The sequence below is a fragment of the Chiloscyllium plagiosum genome, chromosome 33 (genome assembly GCF_004010195.1).
Source record: "Chiloscyllium plagiosum isolate BGI_BamShark_2017 chromosome 33, ASM401019v2, whole genome shotgun sequence".
NCBI classification, from domain to species: Eukaryota; Metazoa; Chordata; class Chondrichthyes; order Orectolobiformes; family Hemiscylliidae; genus Chiloscyllium; species Chiloscyllium plagiosum.
In genome coordinates, this window is record NC_057742.1 from 9,983,657 (window position 1) to 10,009,204 (window position 25,548).

General features: G+C 42.7%; 1 protein-coding gene across 3 annotated transcripts in view; it reads right to left on the minus strand.

The window, feature by feature from the left end:
- LOC122539816 (gasdermin-A-like) overlaps positions 1 to 25,548 on the minus strand; it is a 70,524-nt gene that overhangs the window by 4,614 nt on the left and 40,362 nt on the right. For all 3 annotated transcript variants that reach the window (XM_043674884.1, XM_043674882.1, XM_043674883.1), the window contains exons 5-8: positions 19,969 to 20,077; positions 12,819 to 12,881; positions 4,930 to 5,060; positions 829 to 1,003 (exon numbers count right to left, since the gene is read on the minus strand). In XM_043674884.1, the coding sequence (XP_043530819.1) occupies positions 829 to 1,003; positions 4,930 to 5,060; positions 12,819 to 12,881; positions 19,969 to 20,077 (478 nt within the window). The remainder of the gene's footprint in view (positions 1 to 828; positions 1,004 to 4,929; positions 5,061 to 12,818; positions 12,882 to 19,968; positions 20,078 to 25,548) is intronic.

Here is a 25,548-nt window from a genome sequence, read left to right on the forward strand (position 1 = left end):
TTAACAAGGCTGTCATTAATTCCCGTACTGGAGTCCTGTGAGTACACCATGCTTCAGAGCTGATAATAGTTTCACACAGCTAAGTGTCTCACTGTTGTTGCTGTTTACAGTTACTCCTATCAGACGATCCACTGTCATTGTCTGCCACCCTTATCTGCCTTGTACCATCTTCATCCACCAGAGCTCATCCCCAGCTCTGTGACCTCTAACAGCTAACTCAAAGTCTCTTACTAGAGCACTCCAGAGGGAATCATACTGGAGTCAGACCAAAGATAACAATGGTCAAATTTTCTCCCCAAAAAGGGGCTGTGTGAACTAATTGGATTTCACATCAATCATAGAATCCGCTACAGTATGGAAACAGGCCATTCAGCCCTTCCAGTCCTACTGACCCTCTGAAGGACATCCCACTCATTGTACCCTCACCCTGAATTTCCCAAGGCCAATCTACCTGATCTGCACATCTTTAGACTGTGGGAGGAAGCCAGAGCACCCAGAGGAAACCCACACAGACAAAGGGAGCATATGCAAACTAGGCACAGACAGTCACCCAAGGCTGGAATCAAACTTGAGTCCCTGGCGCTGCAAAACAGTAGTGCTAACTAGTGTGCCACTGTGTCACCCTAATCAATGGCACTCTTATTTTTACTTTTCGGATATAATCTGCCAGCGAGGTGGAAATTGAATGCCTGTTCTCCGGCGTATTAGGCCATGCCTCCAGTTCAGCAATATAACCATTACAGTACAACTTGTCTTTCTAAGAACATGATGTTCATTTGCATCATTCCAAATAATTCAAGGTTGAATATTGGCTTGTTGGTTCCTTACCTTCCAACGCTGCAATGAGAAAGCAGACTGCTTGCAGCAACTTGTTCTCGCCTGCATTCTGTAGCTGATCCTCACTCCAAATGCTCAGCAGCTTCTCGGCACATTCTTTTCCTTCATCATCCAACTTATTCAAATCTGAGAGCTTATACTTGATTCCTGCACAAGCATCGCAGAGCTGGGAAACAAAAGAGAGTAAGAGAGCAAGACCAACATCTCGCGAATAAAATGATGTTTTGGATATGGGTAAACATCACAAGGAGAACTCGAACCAAACAAAAACTGAACCAAAAGGAAATGACATCACCATCGGAAATGTCATCACCAACCCAAGGAAACCTAAACACATAAATAGAAAGCGAATTACTAACACCAGTGCTTCACCAGAGGCTCACTGATGAAGTTAGCTAGTATGGTGATGCAAAATCTGACAACGAACCTTCCAGCTCGGTGAGCAAAATTACATCCAGAACTGAACCAAAACGTGAGACAACAGAAGAAACTAAAAGTTTGGCCAGAAAAGGCTGCATTACAAGGGAAGATGTCCTCAACTTGACTAAGGATCAGCACTCTAAAAGCTTGTACTTCCAAGTAAACCTGTTGGATGATAACCTGGTGTCATATGATTTTTAACTTTGTCCACCCAGTCCAACACCGGCAACTTAAGTACGGGCTTTGAATAAACCTGGCCACTCTTGGAATTGTCTCTTGGAAAATAGACTAAGGGGAATGTCAGTAGTAGAGCAGTGGCAAACATGAATCAGACAATTCTTAACGCTTGTTAACAATTTATTCCAGTCAAAAAGAATGATTCAATGAGAAAGATGAGCCACTCGTTATCAACAAAGGCAATCAAGGAGAGTATGCCAATCAAAACTTCAGGCATACAAAATGATGCAAACTAATGGTGAGCCAGAGGATTGGGATTTCTTTCAAAATCAGAGGCAAGTGACTTAAAAGCTGATAAAACGGCAGAAAGTGATTATGAAAGTATTTGGGAACAAACATAAAAGCAAAGAGTGAGAGCTTCTAAAAAAGAAGCTCTTGTAGCTAACGTAGGTGTGGGTGTTGTGACTGGGGAATTGATAACAGTGATTGGCAGATTTTTTAACCAATATTTTGTACTGATGTTCACAGAATGATAGTATATACATTCCAAAGATATCAGATAAGCAAGGTGCTAATGGGGGAAAAATCTTGTAATGGTCTCTTTCACAACAGGCAAACTATTTGATAAACTAATGGGACTAACTGCAGTCAAGTCACCAGAACCTGACAACTTGCCACCATGGTGAAGGCATCGGTCAAAATCTGTCAGAACCCACTGGTTTCTGGGAGAATTCCAGATCATAAAACTGCTCATATGACACCCTTGTTCAAGAAGAGAGGGAGACAGACAGCAGGAAACTATAGGCCAGCTAGCCTAACATCTGTCATTGAGAAAATGTCAGGGAGGGAATCTCAAACTAGGTCACACAGTTTATGAAATAAGGGGGCACTCGGAAAACAGATGTAAAGGAATTTCTCTCAGAGGGTAGGGAATGTCTAGAATTCTCTACCCCTGAAAGTTGTGGGAGCTAGATCAGTGAAAGTATTTCAAGAAAAAGTCAGTAGCTGTTTGAAATTTTTGGGAATTGAGGGCTTTGAGGAGCTGATACAAAAGAGGGGTTGAGGCCTGGGACAGATCAGCCAGCCACTTATAGAATGAAGGGGTAAGTTTGAAGGGCCCAATGATCTTACTTCTTACGGTCCTCTGAAATACTCATGTGAGTAGTGGGGGGGAGGCAGGGAGTTCTAGGAGATAAAGCAGAGACTGAATGTTTGGAGACATTAATAGCAGGGCAAAGAGCGGAGTGAAAACTTACAAAAAGCCAAAGCTGGAAGAATGCTGAGATCTCCACATGATTCGGAGATGCCGGTGTTGGACTGGGGTGTACAAAGTTAAAAATCACACAACACCAGGTTATAGTCCAACAGGTTTAATTAGAAGCACACTAGCTTTGAAGGAGCGTCGCTCCGAAAGCTTGTGTGCTTCCAATTAAACCTGTTGGACTATAACCTGGTGTTGTGTGATTTTTAACCTAGATCTCCACAGGTTGCAGGGCTGTAGGAGTTAGGGACAGTGAGGTAACAAAGGGACAAAAGATCAGAATTTTACTTAAAAAAAACTTCGGGGAACCTGGTTGTACTATAGGTCAATGAACAATGAGTTGGTGGATCTTGGTGCAGGATACAAGTTTTGGAAGACTTCAGATTTGTAGATGGTGGAAGATGAGAGACCATCTTGAAGGTATCAAAAGCATCAATGAGAATTCCAACAACAGACAAGTAATCCAGTAATCAGAAACAAAAACAGAAACTGCTGGAGAAACTCAACAGGTCTGGCAGCATCTGTGGGAAGAAAGCACAGTTAACGTTTCAAGTCCAGTGACTCTTCATCAGAATTGTTAGTAGCTAGGAAAGACTGGCACTTATACTGAAGCCGAAATGGGGGAGGGGGGTGAGTTGGGAGTGAAGAATGGAGTCAGCCTGTATAGTTATTGAACCTAATGTTGAACCCTGGAGGCTGCAGGGTCCCCAGTTGGAAAATGAAATGTTGTTCTTTGAGCTTGCACTGAGACTGCCTGCAACACTACAGCAGACCTGCGACAGGAATGTTGGTGTGGGAATACGGTGGTGTGGTAAAGTGGCAGCTAACTGGAAGCTCAGGGTCATTCGCACAGACAGAGTGTAGGTGTTCTGCAATGCAGTCATCCAGCCTCATTTCACCTCCTCAGTGTAGAGGAGACCATATTGTAAACCCTTTGGGAACCTGCACCTTCGAGGACTCAACATCAAGTTCAATAACTTTATCTCCCCCACACCCAGTCCTCTTGTAACCTGGGTTCCTTTTAGCACAGTCACTCGTTCCCTGTGTACTCTTAGGCTCATTATTACATTATATGGGTTGTATTCATCATAGCTAAGCCATTTTTTCACTCCTGGCTCCAATTATCTCTTAGTCAGCTTTTCTTCTGTCCTGGTCTGCTGTCCATCATCTTCTTGTTTACCCACACCTTTCATATCTCTCTCTGTCTGTGTGTGCTCTGTCTTTGCCTATCTGCTCACTTCTCCTCCCTGCACCCCCCCACATCCCCATGCTGGCTTTGGTATAAATACTAGCTTTTCCTTGCTACTGTAGACAAACAGGAGGCTGGAAGAACACAGCAAGCTAGGCAGCATCACAAGGTGGAGAAGTCAATGTTTCAGGTATAAGCCTTCTTCAGGACCTGAAGAAGGGTTACACCTAAAACGTTGACTTCTCCACCTCCTGATCTCATCTTGTCTACCTTGGATTCCAGGACTTGCAGTTCTTTTTAAAATCTCTTTCCTCACTACTGGCAGTTCTGAAGAAGATTAGTCAGACTCGAAATGCTCACTGTGCTGCTGCGTTTTTCAGCAATTTCTGTTTTTGTTTCAGATCACCAGTATCCACAGTTCCTTGTTTTATAATCCAATGATCAGTGCTGGCTTCTGGTTTGGATCCTATATAAATATTTCATCTGGTAACTATTTCTATCTAAGAATTGCGATAGTAAGCCTTTGGTTGGTTTCTGACATTTAAACTATTATATGTGCTGTAATGTGAGTGAGTACATCTCCCTCTAGTAATGACTGGTGCTGCTCTCTTCTTGCTCTCTGCTGATGTCACTATTACCTCATCATATTGTTACAGCCAGTTGCCAGTCAATGTTCCCCAATTTGTTAGAATTCCAGATGGGATACCCCAAATTGTTAAGCTCCTGGGTAAGGAGGAGGTGAACTGATTCCCCTTGATTCTTCATGCACTCCTTTTTTAAACAAAGAATATGTTGTCACGAAAGCTTGAAATGTCTAAAGGTGATCCAGGGTTGTGTTCCGTTGCCATGAAAAGAATCATACCTCCTTATACTTTCTCACATCTAAACAAGGCTGTGAAATCGTCTGCTTTCCTCAATTAAAAAGTTAGAGGAATACTGGCTCCTGTACCCTAATCCAGATACACATGGGAAATTGCAATTGAGGTAGACAATGCAATGTTTGGCAACCTTTCCAATTAATATTTCCATCAAACTCTCATCTTACCATCTCACTGAGAACTGAGTGAAGCTCAGGGTCTTCAATAATCTGGCATGTCTGCTCCAGGAGCTGATGTTTCAAACCATTTTCTAGACACTTGAGTTCACGGGAGATTTCAAGCCCTTCATGTCCTTTCACTGAAAGAAATAGAGTCGGTGTGTTAGAAGCAGAAAGATTCTGGACAAGAATCATGAATGTTGGGTGGACTATTCTTTAACCTTGGCACAATTTCAGTGTTGGTACTAACTGCACGATCCATTTGATAATAATGACTGTGAAGTTCACCAGGAGTGTTTTCAGTGAGGAGGACTTCACAAAGCAAGTGATCATGTTTTGAATGATCACCTGATGAATCATTAGCCTCATAGGCAGAAAATAGTGATGCAGTGAGACATACATATACACACACAGACACAGATACACTTACACACAGTTACACAAACACTTACACAAACACACAGATACACATGCACACACAGATACACACACACACACACCACACATATGCTGGAAATCAGGATCAAAACGTGTGGTGCTGAAAAAGCACTGATGGTCAGGCAGCATCAGAGGAGCAGGAGAGTCAACGTTTCGAGAATGAGCTCTTCATCAGGAATGTGGGGGTGGCCCAAGGGGGCTGAGAGATAAATGGGAGGCGGGGGAGGGGGAGGTAGCTGAGAGTGTGATAGGTAATGAAGGTGGGGATGATGGTGATAGCTTGGAGAGGAGGATGGAGCGGATAGGTGGGAAGGGAGATGGGCAGATAGGACAGTTCAAGAAAGCGGTGCCAAGTTGGAAAGTTGGACCTTCTACCCTGACCCCACCTTTTCCTCCGTTGCATCAATGAGGAAATGCAAAGAATCAGCCAGAAATACCACCCTCCCCACCCTCACCTTACAGTGTGGAAGCAGGCCATTTGGTCCATCAAGTCCACACTGATCCTCCAAAGAGCATCCCAACCAGATCCACCTCCCACCCTATTCCTGTAACCCTGCATTTCTCATGGCTAATCTACCTAACCCTATCCCACTTATCCCACACATTTTCACGATGGGAGGAAACCGGAGCACCCGGAGGAAACTCACGCAGACATGGGAAAAACGTACAAACATACTGGGCTCAGTGGTTAGCACTGCTGCCTCACAGCACCAGGGTCCTAGGTTTGATTCCAGCCTTGGGTGACTGTGTGGAGTTTGCACATTCTCCCCGTGTCTGCGTGGGTTTCCTCTGGGTGCTCCGGTTTCCTCCCATAGTCCAAAGATGTGCAGGCCAGATGAATTGGCCATGCTAAATTGCCCGTAGTGTTAGGTCAATTAGTCAGAGGGAAATGGGTTTGGGTGGGTTACTCTTTGGAGGGTCGGTGTGGACTGGTTGGGCCGAAGGGCCTGTTTCCACACTGTAGGGAATCTAATCTAATCTAATCTAATCCACACAGATAGTCATCCGAGGCTGGAACTAAACCCAAGTCTCTGGGGTGTGAGGCAGCAGTGCTAACGACTGAGCCACCATGCTTTCACATGACTTCACCTGACGAAGGAGCAGCGCTCAGAAAGCTTGTGATTTTAAACCTATTGGACTGGTGCTGTGTGACTTCTGACTTTGGTTATACTACGAACAGGAACTGTGACTGACGGACTGGAGAAAATATTTGGAGTGGCCACTGTCCTGGAAGAAGACTGAAGCTTAAAGGAATTGAGCATGAGTTCAACTGGGCGAGTTGAATTTTGGCCTAGAGACGAGTCCTGCCTATTTTCAAACTAGAGAACCTAGTGGAGGCCTAGTCACAGTTTTTAAAATTATGAATGGATTGGATTGAGGGCGAGGAGTCCACAAAGGAAAACTGGCATCTCTTCCGATTAGAGAGACAGAATAACTTGCAGGAAACCACTCCACAAGTATGGGGTAAGGTGAGAATGCAAGGCCTCCAGGAACCAGCCCAGCCAGCGTAGGGACTGAACCTGTGCAGTCAGCTTTACTCTGCACCACTTTCTCATCAGCTGGAAAGGGCAACGTAAAATAAATCTGCGCATTTGTGGGAAAACAGAAACCTAAATGACATAAACATTTACCAATAAAGAAATGAGAATTTCATTCTGAGTGGTTAAAATGTTGAACTCATTCCACAGGAAGTGTTTGAGGCAAATAGATGTTTTCTTAAAAAAATTAGCTAAGTGCAGAAGGAAAATGAGAATGGAAAGAAATCAACAAGTTTTGAGAAGATTTGTAGCTCAGGTTGATGTTCTGGATGTAGGTTTGTTCGCTGAGCTGGAAGGTTTGTTTTCAGACATTTCGTCACCATACTAGGTAACATCATCAGTGAGCTTCTGGATGAAGCACTGGTGGCATGGCCCACTTTCTACTTATGTGTTTAGGTTTCCTTGGGTGTTTAATGTCATTTTCTGTGGTAATGACATTTCCTGTCCTTTATCTCAAGGGATGGGGTGCTGGGACATTGAGTAAGTTCAAGGAGGAGATAAGACAGATTTTTAATGAGTAATGGGTTGAAGGGTTATGGGAAGCAGGTAGGAAAGTGGAGTTAAGGCCGAGATGAGATCAGCCATGATCGTAGTAAATGGTAGAGCAGGCTCTGTCATTTTCTGTGGTAATGACATTTCCTGTCCTTTATCTCAAGGGATGGGGTGCTGGGACATTGAGTAAGTTCAAGGAGGAGATAAGACAGATTTTTAATGAGTAATCGGTTGAAGGGTTATGGGAAGCAGGTAGGAAAGTGGAGTTAAGGCCGAGATGAGATCAGCCATGATTGTAGTAAATGGTAGAGCAGGCTCGAGGGGCTGAATGGCCTACTCCTGCTCTTAGATCTTATGTTACGTTCTTATTCTATGATATAATGCCACAGGACCTTTGAAGCCCACTTTGAGAAGGGCCTCAATTTAGTGTCTCACCTGAAAGATGAGTGCCTCTGATTGTGCAGCAATCTTCCAGTGATATACTGGAGAGTCTGCCTCAATTATTGCTCAAGGCCCTGAGTTGACGCATGACTACACAAGCTACTGACTCCAGAGGCACGAGAGCCAATTCTGACCCATGACTATGGTTAGTAACTTCTCACATAGAATGGGAGATGCCAGAGACTTGGAGACTTAGGATCTCAAATGTGTTTGTGGGAGATAAAGAATCATTGGGATAATGTTGTAAGAGACTAAATTTACAGAGGACCCAAGCTGTAGGGGTTTAGATTAGCTAAGGGGTGAAGGCAGCCAACCTCATAGACAGCCTTTAAGAAGTTGGTTGTCAAGTCGATGAGGTTAAGGACTAAAGTTACAGCCATTAAACAGACAACATTCTGGTAGTGGATGAAGAGGACTTTGGTGACAGACCGTACAAAGAGCAATGACCTCCAGCTGGTGGTCAGAGAGAACAGTAACTCTGCATCCCAGCAGGCTCACTCTAAGTAAACAACAAAGGAGCTGGATGGAAGTACATCAGAGTTCTTAAGGAGTGGCTTGAGCCAGATGGAATGGACTTCGTTACTGTTGATGTTGAGCTGCAGTTCTTGTCAAATATATTGGTGGAGCCAGTATAGCATAGTTGAGAGATTACACATTGGAGTTGAAAAGAATTTTGAGGAAAAGAAAATTTGCATTTCTATAGCATTTTATATATCTTAAACCCTTCGTAACCAATTTATTTTTAATGTGCAATCACTATTGCAATGCAGTAAAACTGGCAGGCCAATTTGCACTCAGTAAGTCCCCATAAACAGCAACATGGTAAACGTTAGACATGTTCCTTAGTCTTTAGGAACATCATCTTTAAGGTGTATGTATATAAGGTAAGCAGCATGGTGGCTCACCACACCCAAGTTCGACTCCAGCCTCAGACACCTGTCTCATGTGGAGTTTGCACATTCTCCTGTGTCTGTGTGGGTTTCCTCTGGTTTTCTTCCACAGTGCAAGGATGTGCAGGCTAGGTGGATTAACCATGGGAAAATGCAGGGTTAGGGTAGGGAGAGTTGGTTTGGGTGGGATAGTTTTTAAAAGAATGGTGATGGACTCGATGGGCCGAATGGCCTGCTTCCAACCATAGGGATTCTATGAAGGCTGCAACTTTGCCTACGGATCAATCTGACTGACAGGGCAGCAGCATACATTGCAATTGGATGCTTCGTTATAATGATTGCTTTATTTTGAAAATGGAGAACAGTGTAAATCCACCAATTTGTTTTAAGTTAGAGAGAAATTAAGAAAGATGTTTCTCACATATGTTAAGACTGCAAAGATTTCAAAGCCTTGAAGATCGTCTAAGGATTCAAGAGCGTTACTCAAACAAGGTTGCTACATTGAATAAGTTTAATATTTAAAACAACACAGAAAAAATGTTAAAAGGCGACAGCAGGTCAAATTTACCCAATCTACAGTCAGGAAGGCAAGTTCAAAGGCATACTGTCAGGATGCTCACAACATGCCTTAGTTTAAACTGGAGCACAGTAGTGTTCTGGTCAAAATTTAAAATGTTCACACAGCATGCAGCACTATGCTTTCTAGTCTCAGATGTGTCTGATACAGAAAAACAAGTCATTAAGATTTGCTTAGCAATTGGGAATGAAGGTCGACACAGTCTTAGTACATCAGGATTAACAGCTAAAGAGCCGAAAGAACCCCAAAAAATATGGGTCTGATTAGAAGACCCATTGAGAATCAGATTAAAATTCATCAACCAGAAGACGTGCCATTGAAGAAGAAGCTTACATAATCCAAAACTCACTTCATAAGCAGGTGCAGAGAAAAGGGTTCATTATGTGATTTTTCAGATGAGGAGCGAGCAAATGGAATTGTTGCACTGATAATCACAACCACTCCCATGGACGCTTTCCAGAAAGATTTGCTTGGTGAACCAAAGACTTGTAGCATCAAAGAGGTATTGAAGGATGGATGTAAACATAAAATGATCCTCACAGGTTGATGAAATTGATAAGTCATGAGCGCAAACTAAATGATTGACACAAAATGTTTAGAACACCTAAACAAAAAGGCGGGGAACAATTCAAACAGATTACACACAAGCAGTACATTTGAGCTACAATACAGACCCATCTGGGTATCCGGTCTGAGGTGCAGGCAGGAGTTGATTGATGAACCACAATGTGACAATGAACGGTGAACACTTTTTTTACTCCTTCAATCTCATGAGAAACGTCAATGTTCTCAAACCTTCCGAATAGTTTGCAAAGATTTGAATCATCTGTCTTTAGAAAATTTGTGATAATATTAGCTAAGATGGGCAGAGGGACACATGCCAATGCTGCAGTTTGAAAAGAACATAGTATTCTAGAATACTATGATAAAACCTATCAATGTAAAACTAGCAGCATACGAGGGTACACGCATACAGGGTCAATGGTGCGGAGTGTATGTACAGTCAAGTCAATCTGCCTGGGAGTGCAGATTGCTACATTGTAGACACTGTTTCATGGCAACTGGAGTACATCTAACTCTAGTCACAATCCATGGAATGAGCCAGGTGTCAGAGACAAATCAGAAACTGTAGTAGGATATTCAAGAAAATTGCTGAATTGAACATGAAAGAAGAATGGCACTCCTTACTTTCTTGTGAATTAGTCAGGCCAGTTCTCTGCTGCAAGGAGAACCCTGAAAGTTCAGGAGGAAAAGGCTGAACACTGGCTCCAGAAAAAAAATCCAAACTTGAGAATCCTATCTTAAAGATAAGGGATAGCTCTGCTCTCTTAGTGTCTCACAGATGAAACAGCAAGAAGGAAGCAAAGTGGGTGTCAATTCGATGAGAGGATTTCCACCATGGAGCAGTTCATTTGTAAGGCAGGTGAGGTTACATACAAACATAGAAACATAGAAAATTGATGCAGAAGGAGGCCATTCAGCCCATTGAGCCTGCACCACCATTCAATATGAGCATGGCTGATCATGCAATTTCAGAATCCCACCCCCTCTTTCTCTCCGTACTGCTGGAACCCTTTAGCTGTAAGGGCCACATCCAGCTCTCTCTTGAATATATCTAATGAACTGGCCCCAACAGCTTTCTGGGATAGAGTATTCCACAGATTCGCAACTCCCTGAGTGAAGAAATTCTTCCTCATCTCCATCCTGAATGGCTTATCCTTTATTCTTAGACTGGGACCCCTGTTCAAGATGAACAGCTACAAAAGCATCAGCCTGAGTCCAAAGTAATGTTAGAGAAAATGATAGACCTTAAGAAAAGGGGGAGATGCAAGGAGTTGCAAACCACTGATAGGAACACAGGAAGACATGAGCACGAGTAGGCCATTCTGCCCCTCAAGCCTATTCCACCATTCAATGAGATCCTCACGGATCAGTGGCCCAACTCAGGAGACAGTCATTTCAGAAATAAATGCTAGCAATGATGCTTGAGTTAGAGAATCCGAGTAGGACACAGACAAAACCAAACACTTGCAAATGGAAATTGTCCAGTCTTCAAAGAAAACAACGTCAAAAAAAAATCCTTGACAAATAGGAATGAACATACAGTATCACAGTGTGGAAATCAACAGCACCCCTAGACAAAACCTTCATCATGTGATCTGGACATTTCAGTAAATTACTTGCGTTTATAGAGACTCACAGGCTCACTTGTTTTTGTAAACGGTTAAACGTTCCTTTGGGAAAGCAGAGGGCTGTTGAATGTGAGCATTTTCCTTCAAGGGACTTCATCCGGAAGGACTCCAGGTGCTGTGTGTATGAAGGCTACAATCTCATTGAGCAGTCAGTCTGGCTGGATGTGCAGACAATGCACACTGAAACCAGTCGCTCTGCTGTAATCTTTATTTTACAATTTAAAATATGTTTTAATGAGTTTAGTAAACAAATCCATCCAGAGTTCATCAATCCTGGATAAGAGATTGATTCACTAGCATTAACATGACAATAATATCCTGATGTTTTCTTTTTAGTGATGTTGATTGAAGGATAAATATTGGCAAGGACACTGGAGATAACTCCCCTGTTATTTTTTTAAACAATTCCATGTGATATTTTATGTCCACCTGAGAGGGCCTTGGTTTAACATTTTATCCAAAAGAAACACCTCAAACAGTGCAGACTCTTTCAATAATGACTGGAGAGTCAACTTAGCATTTAGCGTCAAGTCATGGAGTGGATCTGCAAATGCACACTCCCCTGACTCAGAGTGAGTGGGCTGCCAACTGAACCACAGCCAATGGGTCCCGGTCTGGGAATCCTGCCTCACCTCCTCAGTGTTCAAATTGTGTCCACCATCAACAAGGCACAAGTCAGGAGTGTGATGGAGTATTTTCACTTGTCTGGATGACTGTAGCTTTAACAACACTTCAAGAAGCTCAGCAGCATTCCGAACAAAGCAGACCACTTCAGTGTCACTCTGTTTAATACCTTCAACCATCACTCCCCACATACCCAACGCTCAGTAGCGGCAATATATACCATTTAAAAGATGCACTGCAACAACTCATCAAGGGTCCTTTGACAGCATTCTATCAATCAGTGAGTTCTAACACCATGAAGAACAAGGTACATGGTAATAAAACACCCCCCTCAAAGCCACCCATCATGGATTGTAACTATTTCATTGTTGTTGGGTCAAAATTCTTAAACTGTCCTAAAAATAGAACTGTGGGTGTCCCTACACCACATGGATTGCAGCAGTTCAAGAAGTTGGCCACTTCTAATTGAGAGCAATTGAGGACAGATAATAAATGCTGAGGCCGAGGATACTCGTAATCCCTGTTGAATAAACAAACAAAACTCACTTTTCTGGAAGGTGGAATCGAAGCCAGCTTCCTCCATTCAAGCATTGTTATTTTACTCCTCATGACGTTATACCTTAATTGTTCTATTATTCTCCTAATTCTTTCAGATCCATGGCCTATCCTTTTAGCAATTATCAACTGGCTACCCCAGTAATCTTACCTTTAAGACTGTCAGCATGTAACCATGACATCAATTGATTCTTCTCTTTTGGCACTGAGAGGCCTGAAAAAGAATTGGAAAAAGAGCCATGAATTAAGCAACAACTAGAATCAGTATCAGAGGTGCTAGAAACAAACATAGAATGACATCGCCAACACAAAGAAACCCAAGCATATAAATGGAAAGCAGGAACCATCAGCAGTGCTTCATCCTGAGGTTCACTGAAGATGTTACCTAGTATGGTGACGAAATATCTGAAAATGAACCTTCCAGCTTAGTGAGCAAACCTACATCCACATCCATAGAATGTCCTTCCATCCTGTGTATAGAAATGTAGAATGTCCTTCTATTCTGTGTATACAAATGTATTCACTCAATGGGGATTTGCTGATCACTGAAAAGCTTAGCTGTGTGATTTAATGACTGAAGTTCTTCCACATCAAAGATAATGCAGAAGGTAAAGAGGTGAGGAGCTTTTACTGTGGGAAATGAACTCATGCAGACTCAGTAATCTCCAGATTCAATCCTTTAGCTTGCATTGAATTAGCTCCCAATGTCTGGAGGAAAGGCAGAGGCACTACACTTGGTTCAGTACTAGGGAGAGAAAAAAATGACCCGGCATTGTTCCTTCTTCTGATTCTAGAATCACAATGTAGTACAGCACAGAAACAAACCCTTCAGTCCAACTCATCCAGGCTGACCAGATATCCTAAATTAATCTAGTCCTATTTGCCAGCATTTGGCCCATATCCCTCCAAACTCTTGCTATTCATATACCCATCCAGATGCCTTTTAAAAGTTTAGTTGTACCAGCCTCTACCAGTTCCTCTGACAGCTTATTCCTTACACACGCCACCCTCTGTGTGAGAAAGTTGCCTGTTAGGTCCCTTTTAAATCTTTCCCTTCTCACCTTAAACCTATGCCATCTAGTTTTGGACTCTCCCACCCTGGGAAAAAGACCTTGACTATTCACTCTGTTCATGGCCTATTCATGATATTATAAACCTCTATAAGTCACCCTCAACTCCGATACTCCAGGGAAAATAGTCCCAGACTATTTAGCCTCTCCCTGTGGCTCAAATGTTCCAAACCCGGCAACATCCTTGAAAATCTTTCGGCACTCTTTCAAGTTTAAAAACATCTTTCCAATAACAGGGAGACCAGATGGAATGCAGTACTCTAAAAGTGACCTAACCAATGTCCTCCACAGCTGCAACATGACATCCCAACTCCTATACTCGATGTCCTGACCAATGAAGGCAAGCATGTCAAACGCCTTCTTCACTGTCCTTTCTACCTGCAACTCCACTTTCAAGAAACTATGCAGCTACATCCTAAGTTCTCTATTCAGCAAAAGCTTGTTGAGCAACCTTCTGCAGGGCTCTACCACTTAATGTCTAAGTCCTGTCCGAGTTCGCCTTACCAAAATGCAACACCTCACATTTATCTTAATTAAACTCCATCTGCCACTCCTCGGCCCATTCGCCAATCAAGATCCCTTTGTACTCTGAGATAATCTTCTTCACTCTCTGCTACACTACCAGTTTTGGTGTCATTTGCAAACATACAAACTATGCCTCCTATATGGACATTTGAATCATTTATGTAAATGACAAAAAGCAGTGGTCCCAGCACTATCCCTGTGGAACATCGCTGGTCACAGGCCTCCAGTCTGAAAAACAACCCTCCACCACCACCCTCTGTCTCCCACTTTCAAACGAATTTTGTATCCATTGGCTAGCACACCCTAGATCCCATGTGATTTAACCTTGCTAACCAGTCTACGATGCGAAACCTTGTCAAACACTTTGCTGAAGTGTCTACTGCTCTACCTTCATTAATCTTCTTTGCCAGCTTTTCAAAAAACTCAGTTAAGTTAGTGAAACATGATTTCCCATGCACAAAGCCATACTGACTATCCCTAATGCATGGAGAAAGTGAGGACTGCAGATGCTGGAGATCAGAGCTGAAAAATGTGTTGCTGGAAAAGCGCAGCAGGTCAGGCAGCATCCGAGGAGTAGGAGAATCGACGTTTCGGGCATTAGCCCTTCTTCAGGAATTATCGACCTTTCGGGCATAAGCCCTTCTTCAGGAAATGTCGATTCTCCTGCTCCTTGGATGCTGCCTGACCTGCTGCGTTTTTCTAGCAACACATTTTATCCCTAATGCATATAAAACCTGACCCTCAGAATCCCCTCCAACAACTTGGGGCGGCATGGTGCCTCAGTGGTTAGCACTGCTGCCTCCCAGCACTAGGGACCTGGGTTCCATTCCAACCTCGGGCGACTGACTGTGTGGAGTGTGCACATTCTCCCCGTGTCTGCATGGGTTTGCTCTGGTTTCCTCCCAGAATCCAAAGACATGCAGGTTAAGTGAATTGGCCAAGCTAAATTGCCCACGATGTTCAGGGATGTGTAGGTTAGGTGTATTAGTCAGGGGAAAATGTAGGGTAATGGGTCTGTGTGAGATATTCTTCAGAGGGTCGGTGTGGACTTGTTGGGCCGAAGGGCCTGTTTCCACACTGTAGGGATTCTAATTCTAACCTACCCACCACTGATGTAAGGTTCACCAGTCTATAGTTCCCTGGCTTTTCCTTATGTTATGGACCAGGCCTGACCCCTCATAACATTTTTAAGCAGGTAGCCCAAACCATACCATTGCTATTTGTTCTAGGTAAGTGTATAGTGGATATTCCCAGAGTAAATTAGCTGATTCGACTGCCACGTTTTCAACAAAACAGAACTTCTTTACAAAACTATAGAATGAAACAAAAAGAATAGAAAATAGCATATCAAATAACTTATCCTATCCAAAAATCCAACAGATCATCCCAACTTAATGATGCTGTTCCTAAAATACTTGCAACAGTCCCAATAAACATATCTTACAACAGTCCCATATAAATATTACACAAAGAGTAAAAATGAAACAAAACAGGATTTACAGGCTTGAAGTTAGAGAGCGAGTATTTGGCTCCATATTACAGAGGAGGAAGTGCTGGATGTCTTGAAACAAATAAAAGTGGATAAATCCCCAGGACCTGATCAGGTGTAACCTCAAACTCTGTGGAAAGCTAGGGAAGTGATTGCTGGACCTCTTACTGAGATATTTATATCATCGATATTCACAGATGAGGTGCCAGAAGACTGGAGGTTGGAAAACGTGATGCCACTGCTTAAGAAAAGTAGTAAGGACAAGTCAGGGAACTATAGACCAGTGAGCCTGACTTCAGTGGTGGGCAAATTGTTGGAGGGAAACCTGAGGGACAGGATGTACATGTATTTGGAAAGGCAAAGACTGATTAGGGATAGTCAGCATGGCTTTGTGCATGGGAAACCATGTCTCACAAACTTGATTGAGGTTTTTGAAGAAATAACAAAGAGGATTGATGAGGGCAGAGCGGTAGATGTGATCTATATGGACTTCATAAGGCAATCAACAAGAATCCCCATGGGAGACTGGTTAGCAAGTTTAGATCTCACGGATTACAGGGAGAACTAGTCATTTGGATACAGAACTGGCTCAAAGGTAGGAAACAGAGGGTGTTGGTGGACGGTTATTTTTCAGACTGGAAGCCTGTGACCAGTAGACTGCCACACTATTGGATCCTCTATTTTTCGTCATTTATATCAATGATTTGGATGTGAGCATAAGAGGTATAACTGGCAAGTTTGCAGATGACAACAAAATTGGAGGTGTAGTGGACAGCAAAGAAGGTTCCCGCAGATTACAATGGGATCTTGATCAGATAGGCAAATGGCCTGAGAAGTGGCAGATGGAGTTTAATTCAGATAAATGCGAGGTGCTGCATTTTGGGATAACAAATCTTAGCAGAACTTATACACTTAATGGTAAGGTCCTAAAGTGAGGACTGCAGATGCTGGAGATCAGAGCTGAAAAATGTGTTGCTGGAAAAGCGCAGCAGGTCAGGCAGTATCCGAGGAGTAGGAGAATCGACGTTTCAGGCATAAGCTCCTTGAAAGTGGAGTCACAGATAAATAGGATAGTGAAGAAGGCTGCTTTCCTTTAGTGGTCAGAGTATTGAGTACAAGAGTCGGGAAGTCATGTTATGGCTGTACAGGACATTGGTTAGCCCACTGTTGGAATATTATGTGCAATTCTGGTCTCCTTCCTATCAGAAAGATGTTTTGAAACTTGAAAGGGTTCTGAAAAGACTTACAAGGATGTTGCCAGGGTTGGAGGTTTTGAGCTATAGGGAGAGGCTGAACAAGCTGGGGCTGTTTTCCCGGGAGCATCGGAAGCTGAGGGGGGAACCTTACAGAGGTTTATAAAATCATGAGGGGGATGGATAGGGTAAATAGACAAAGTCTTTACCCTGGTGTGGGGGAATCCAGAACTAGAGGGCATAGGCTTAGGGTGAGAAGGAAAACATATAAAAGGGTTGGACCGAAAGGTCTGTTTCCATGCTCTATGTCTCTATGACTTTATGGCTGGACTTGCCCAGCAGCCTTTCTTCACGCATACTGCTGTTGAACTGAATCAAAAACTCTAATCAAAATGATGGCTAGCTACACATTTAACACACCATTCCCCTTTGATTATACCTGGTTTTTTAAGACATGAAAGCCTTAGGCCGGAGGCATTATCTGTTAGGGGTAAACAAAAAGGGCCCCAATAAACCTTTCAAACTAAGCCCAGTTGGAGTCTGGCCAATTACCACCCCCACCTCAGGAAAAAATTCAAGGGCATCGTAACCTTGTAAAAAGACCAAAATTGTGACACTTACCATCTTTCTAAAATAGTGGCACCAGATTAGTGGACCTCCAGTCTTTCGGCATCTCACCCTTGGCTGTTTATGATATGAATATCTCAGCAAGGGGCCCAACATTTTTTCTCCCTAGCATCCCACAGAGTTCTGGGATACACCTGATCAGGCCCTAGGAATTTAATGATCTTCGGTCCTCCAGCACTTCCTCTTTTGAAATGTGGACACTTTTCAAGATATCACAATTTATTTCCCTAAGTTCCCTAACATCACTGTCCTTCTCCACAGTAAATACTGACACAAAATATTTGTTTAGTATCTCACCCACCTTCTGTGGTTTCACACATAGATAGCCTTGTTAATCTATAAAAGGCCCTATTCTCTCCCTAGTTATGCTTTTGCCCTTAATATATTTGTAGAGTCTCTTTGTCCTCTTTTTGCCCTCCTAATTTCCCTCTAGATTATAGTCCTCTTGGAAATTCACTCAATCTTAGGTGTTTATACCTGACATATGCCTCCTCAAAACCTCAATTTCTCTAGTCATCCAGCATTCCCTTCACTCACCAGAGTTGCCTTTCATACTACCAGAAATATACTGTCTCTGGACTCTTATTATCTCATTTTTGAAGGCCTCCCATTTTTCAACCAGCCCTTGACCTGTGAAAAGCCTCTCCCAATCAACTTTTGAAAGTTCTTGCCTAACACCACCAAAATTTACCTTACTCCAACTTAGAACTTTAACTTTTAGATCAGGTCTATCCCTTTCTATAATTAACTTAAAAGTAATAGAATTATGATCACTTGCCACAAAGTGCTCCCCCACTGACACCTCAGTCACCTGCACTGCCTTATTTCTCAAACGAAGATCAGGTTTTGCACCTTCTCCTGTCGGTATATCCACAAAATGAATAAGAAAATTTTTTTGAACACACTTAAATGCCTCTCCATCCAAGCCCTCCACACTACAACAGTCCCAGTCTATGTTTGGAAAGTCAAAACCCCCACCATAACCACTCTATTATTCTTACAAATAACTGAGATCTCTTTATATATTTGCTTTTCAATTTCCTGCTGACTATTAGGGGGCCTATAGTACAATCCTAATAAGATGATCATCCCTTTCTTATTTCTCAGTTCCACCCTGATAATGTCACCGGGTGTTCTCCCAGGAATATCCTCCTTAAGTATATCTGTAATGTTATCCCTAATCAAAAACACCATTCCCCTCCTAACTTGACACCCTTTCTCTCCTTCCTATGGCATCTATACCCTAGCACATGAAGCTGCCAGTTCTACCTCTCATGAATGTGTGTTGGGCTGTTGAGTGAAACTGTTCAGATTGGTTACATGGAAACACACTCACTGTTACTCACCATCTAGATTCACACAGTGGGGTGATCATTAGAGCTCCAATCCAAGGATAAATGTAAATACACAAATAAAGATAAATACTGTGGATATTGGTAACCTGAAACAAACACAGAATTCTGCAGAAGCTCAGCATGTTGGCAACATCTGTGTAGAGAGAAGCCAAGTTAACATTTTGAGTCCAGTCACTCTTTTTCAGAACTGGACCTGAAACGTTAATTCTGTTTCCCTCTCCACAGATGCTGCCAGCCCTGCCTGAGCTTCTCCAGCAGTTTTTGTTTGTTTCAGATTTCCAGCATCTACAGTTCTTTGCTTTAATTCACCACAATCTGGTTCTTTCGTTGTCAGTAAAAGTTAAGTCGCCATCGTCTTACCGGCTGCTCTCATTAGAGAGAAAGAGAGACAGACAGACAGACAACTGATTTAACCTGAGTGTCAGACAGCTCCAGCGAGAGGAGAAGCTGAAAGTAGAGCCCCACGTGGTAACCTTTGCTGGTGTGGGAATTGTAGCTACGTCACAAACCAACCATTCAGCTAACTGAGCCCTTTAGTAATTTCTTAGTCACTATTACTGAGAATAGCTTTTATTCCATACTTTTTTTATCAATGCAATGAATTTACATTTCACCAGTTGCTGTGGTAGGATTTGAACTCATATCTCTGTTTCCAGATTTGCACTTTTCTTCTTTTCTGATTTGGCTTCTCACGTTAGGACAGATCAAAAAGCCAGGACCATCCAGGATGGAGCTGCCATTTACTGAGCAGAACTGAATCACAGAATTGTTTCTCAGCCTATCAGGGCTGCACTGACTCTCTGAGCACTTTTGCACAATGCCATTTTCCTTCCTTTCCCTTGTAACACAGCTCATTGTTTCTATTGAAATAACTAGCTATTGTCCTCACAAAGGTCTTGGTTGAACCTAGCTCCACCACACTTCTAGGCAAACACCATCACACTAAAATTGATATTCTGGAGAGTTTCCTTCACAAACCTTTAGAAGCGGAATGTATCTGGCTTCAGAAAGGGTGAAATATGTGAAATGCTCAATCACTTACAGATTGTGCCATCTTCTGATACAGTCAGGTCCCACACTTTGTAGGCAAGGACTGCTCCCTTGGGAATCTCCAGTGTTCTCTCAGTCAAAAGAGTGTACTCTGTACCTGCCTGAAAAAAAAGTATATTCATCAAAGATAAACAGGCATAAGATATAGGTCGATCAAGATCTACTTCTCTACAGAAAGCAAGAAGCATGAATCAATGGTTTTAAGCTGTTTTGTGAAGCCAGGGATTTATAAAACTGCCTTAAGAATCTATATTTTTCATAAGAGTCACTTGAAATGAAATGTTAATGGTTTTTGTCTTTCCACAGATGCTTTCCATTTTGGTTGTAGATCTTCAGCTGCCTCATTTCTTTGTTTTGCTTTTAGTAAGTCCTGATGAAGGGCTTTTGCCCGAAACGTCGATTTTTCTGCTCCTCGGATGCTGCCTGACCTGCTGCGCTTTTCCAGCACCACTCTGATTTAGCTCCTTGCTTTTATGGTTGCCGATCCTAGATTCCCCTCAGTGTTAGTGCTAATCAGGACCTGAGTTTTCCCGTGTACTCACATTGTCTGCCAAAGCTGTGACCAGAGTAGATTTTGAACGTCTTCATCCTGTTGATTGCCTTGCATTTTAATCTTGTTTATTGCCTCATGCAGGACATTACATCAGGGCTTCCCAAACTGCTCAGCACCAAGGCATACTTCACTGAGACAAAACATTCCACGGCACACCTACTCGTTGCAGATGAATTGATTATGAATAGCGTCACATTTACTTACACTTACAGCCTTACTAGAGAGGTTTGCAATGTAGTGAATACAAAACGTTAAAATGGATCAAAAATATTAGTATTTCAAATATATCATCTGTGATTGTGGAAAATTATGTATTTGCACCTTTGGAGGTGTGCCTGATGTTAGTAAATACCGCCTTCAATAATAGACTCTAGGGCTCCAAAGGAGATCAGGTGCACGGATTCAGCCTTTTACACTCAGGTAAAGTGCTTCTACTTCCTGATTATTTTAAAGTACCACCCTCACCAAGCCGTGGCTCATTGGCTGAGATCCACTGCATTATGTAACTTCAGGTGGAATGGATAACGTTTGTATCATCTTCAAATGGCTCCATGGCCTTGTCCCACTCCACTGCTATAACTTGCACGAGGGTCTCTAACACTCTGTGACTTCTGCTCTCCTTAGTGTTAGCACCTGAACAAGGAGTGAGGCTCCGGAAGCTTGTGGTGTCAAATAAACCTGTCGGACTATAACCTTGGTGTCGTGTGATTTTAAAAAAAATATATAGTTTTATTGAAAAATATATTTTTTAATATTTCAAGTACAAAACAATACAAAGAAAGAACACCAAAAAAATTTAAAAACTCAAACCACCCTCATGTACAAACATATAAACATGTATAGAAAAATATATATATATATAAATAACTCCAACTAACTACTTAACTAAATAAATAACAACTAACAATAAGCTAATAAATAATAATAGGAAAGTTCAGCCAAACAAAACATTCACTCGCGAATATCGAGAGCATTAGTTTTCACATATTCACACGTTCGCAGCTCCCCCTCTCTGGATATTTGACTCGTAAAGCACAATCGTTACAGTTATATAAAAGCCCTTATTAGTATGGCAAACAAATCTGCGAGTAGGTATTCCAAAAAGAGCTGCCATGTCTCATAGCAATTCTCAGTTTTGTGGTGTACCATCCTTGTGAGAAAATCCAAGGGGATATGCTCCATAACAATTCTCCGTCAACCCGACAGGGCTGGGAAAGAAAGATATTCTTTCTTGCGCAGAAAGTGAGCATGTTGAAAAGTTTTTTCTTATGCGCATCTACAGGGAACATACTGGGCAGGCCAAGAAGAAGAGAAATCGGGTCCTTCTCCACCCTTATCCGCCAAATCCTCTCCATTGCACCCGCCACAGCGCTCCAGTATTTTTGAAATCTACCACAGGACCAGAGACAATGGGTAAGAATGCCCTTACCAACCTTGCACTTGGGACATGGTGAAGATACCCCTGGTTTAAATTTTGACAAACGATCCAGAGCCAAGTGGACCCTTATGGACAATCTTCAATTGTAAAGCATGGGTCCTATTGCAATTTGATATCTTTCTTGTGTTTCCCAAATATCTTCCCATACCTCTGAGGAGACCTTAACACCTCGCTCTCTCTCCCACACCCTGCACTGTTGATCAAACTCATCTGAGGGGGCACCCCCCCAATTGATGATGTAAAGTGCTGATGGAAAGTGTACCCTTAGCACTGAGCACCCTCTGCTCTATGCTGGATTTGTAGGGATCAGTCAAAAGTGCGGTCTTTTTTGAATAAAATCCCTAACTTGAAAAAAACAAAAGAGGTGCCTGTTAGATAGCTCGTATTTCCATGCTAACTGATCAAAGGGCATCATTGTGTCTCCCTCAAATAAATCGCCCATGCAATGCACACCCCTTGCTGCCCAATGTTTGAATCCTGAATCTATCATCCCCAGTTGCCAATATTGCCTTCCCTCTGCCGAATTGCCCTCCATGCTTTAACAGTATTGATTGGGTTATAGCAATATTCCCTAACTGTCCTCATTTTGTCCAGAAACAGAAAGCTAGTAAGGGGGCGCCCTGCCTGGGAGGCTTCGATATCTAATCATATTGAAAGAGTGTCCTCACAAGCCCAATCACTCACGTAGGATAAAAATGATCTTAATTGGTAGTTTTTAATATCTGGGAGATCCACTCCCCCCAATCTGTGAGGCAATTGCAGTTCAGCTAATTTAATAAGGGGCCGCTTACCATGCCAAATAAAAGAGCTGAACCAACCATTCAGTCCCCTGAACATATGCTTATCAAAAAATCAGGGGGAGCATCCATATAAGGTATAGCAAACGGGGGAGAATATTCATCTTAATGAGTGCTCTCCGACCTAACCATGAGACTGGAAGCGCCTCCCATGTTTGATGGTACTGTTTGATTTTGTCAAATAATTGCACAAAATTAGCTTTAAACAGCCGATCAAGAACTGGAGTAATGAATATACCCAAATACACAAACCCCTTCCATCCCGTGACCACTTATATGAGAATCGAGATTTGCCCTCAAGACCTAGCACCTTCGTAAGATGACCCATACGCGTAGCCTCTGATTTTTGCAAAATTAATCTTGTACTCCGAAAAGGTGCCAAATGTGACGCATTGTATCGGGCAAGGCACTGGAAGGGCTGGACTTGACAAAAAATAGAGGATATTGTCTGCGTACAATGAAATCTTATGTAATTTTGACGCCACTTCTGGAGCCAATATATTACGATCCCTATGAATGGCCTCCGTCAGTGGTTCAATCACCATCATAAAAAGCAATGGCGAAAGGAGGGAGTCCTGCCCAGCTGCCCCTAAAAATGTTAAAATTGCTTGATCGCACCCCATTGATGATGCTGCAGTGAGAAGGTCTCTGTAGAGAACCTTTACCCATCTTATAAAGGCTTCGCCCAAGTTCAACCGCTCCGGAGTATAGAAAAGGTACAGCTACTCAATTCAGTCAAATGCCTTCTCTACATCTAGAAAAATCATCAATCCCTGTATTGACTGTTGCTGACATGCTTGAATTACATTAAGCAGCCTTCGAGCATTGTTGGAGGATCTGTGGCCCTTTTTGAAGCCCGTCTGGTCCTCTTTAATAATAAAATGTAACATAGTCTCCAGCCTTAACGCAAGAGTCTTAGGGAGGATTTTGAAGTCCACATTTAAGAGTGAAATGGACCTGTAAGAAGCACAGTCCTCCAGGACCTTCCTTTTTTTAAGAATAAGCAAAATATCAGCCTTTCTTAGAGATGGCGGGAGATGATCATGACTGTATGAGTCATTGAGCATGTTGAGCATTGGGCCTGACAGTATATTTGTAAATTCCTTATAGAATTTGCTGGGAAGTCCGTCAGGACCGGGCATCTTTCCACTCTGAAGCTGCTTCACAGCCTCCTGCACCTCTTGCTCTGATAAGGGGGCACTGAGAAAGACTCTTGTTTGGGGGTCACACCTGAGAGCTCCACATCCTGAAAAAAGGACTCCTTCTTGGTCCGCCCTTCCTCACATCCCTCAGATTTGTATAACTTCGAGTAAAATATCTGAAATGCCACATTGATCATTTTGGAATCACATTAGGTTCCCAGACCCTTCCCTCATCGGCATAATGGCTTGAGGGGTACTCCTTTTACTGGCAAGATATGCTAGGTACTTGCCTGCCTTGTCACCATACTCATATGACCTTTGCTTTGCGAAAGTAAGTTCCTTCTTTGCTGTCTGCTTGCGCACGGAATTCAATGCACACTGCAGCACCGTAATCCTCTGTGGCTTGGCTGACGGGGGCCTGTCAAAGTAAGCCTTCCCGGCTGCCTTCAACCGTGCTTTGAGGAGACGTTGCTACTCACCCTTCTGCCGCTTCCTAATGGCAGAGTAGGAGATAGCTAACCCCCTGGCATAGGCTTTGGCAGTTTCCCAAAGGACTGATGGACTACTAACCAAGTCTGAGTTAATGTCTGGGAGAGACCTAAATTCCCGAGAGAAGTACTCCACAAATGTATTATCCTTAATGATAAAGGGATCCATTCGCCAGTGCATCGGGCCCACTATAACATCCTTAATCTTAACCAACAGGTACACTGGAGCCTGATCAGAGATGGTAATATTACCAATTGTACAAGATGCCATCAAGTCCAGGGTTGCCACGGGGATTGAAAAAAAATCAATCCAGGTGTGACATCTGTGTGGATTGGAAAAAAACATAAAATTCCAACCTGGAGGATAGAGATGCCTCTAGATGTCCACCAACACTAACTCCACACACAGATCCACTAATTGTTTAGTTTGTAAAGAGGGTATTCGGGGGTGTCCTTCAGGCAACCTGTCTGTCATGGGATCCATTATACAGTTAAAATCTTCCCCTGTAATAATATGCCGGGACTGGAGACTGATCAATTTAGAGAACGCATCTACCAGAAATTTGAGGGGATGGGCTGGAGGGCAATAAACATTTAAAACACTATAATCTTCCCCGTTTATCAGGGCTTTGAGAATTACAAACCTCCCAGGTGTGTCTTTAACGCTATCTAGTAACTTAAATGGGAGATTCCTCCTAACCAATATAGCCTCTCCCCAACTTCTGGTATTAAAATATGAAAAGTAAACCCGATTAAAGCCACTCTGCTGTAGTTTCAAGTGCTCCCTATCATCCAAATGGGTCTCCTGTAACAAAGCAATATCCACCTTTTCTTTTCTAAGACTCAAAAGTATCTTCTTCCTCTTAATTGGTGAGTGTCTCCCCTTGATGTTCCAGGTACACCACTTAATAGATTCCAGAGAGGAGGAATTCGAATTACAAATTGCTGAGCATTAGTGTTGCACATTCCATCAAACATAAAAACTGCATAAACTAAAACCACTACAGTTAATAAACCTACAAAGCTATCAAAGACTATATACAATAAGAACCAAAACATAAACCAACATATAAAGCACCAACGGCACTGAATAGGGGAACTCACCCCCTGCCTAAAGTGGGCATCTACACATCCCAAAACCCAACTTCCCATTC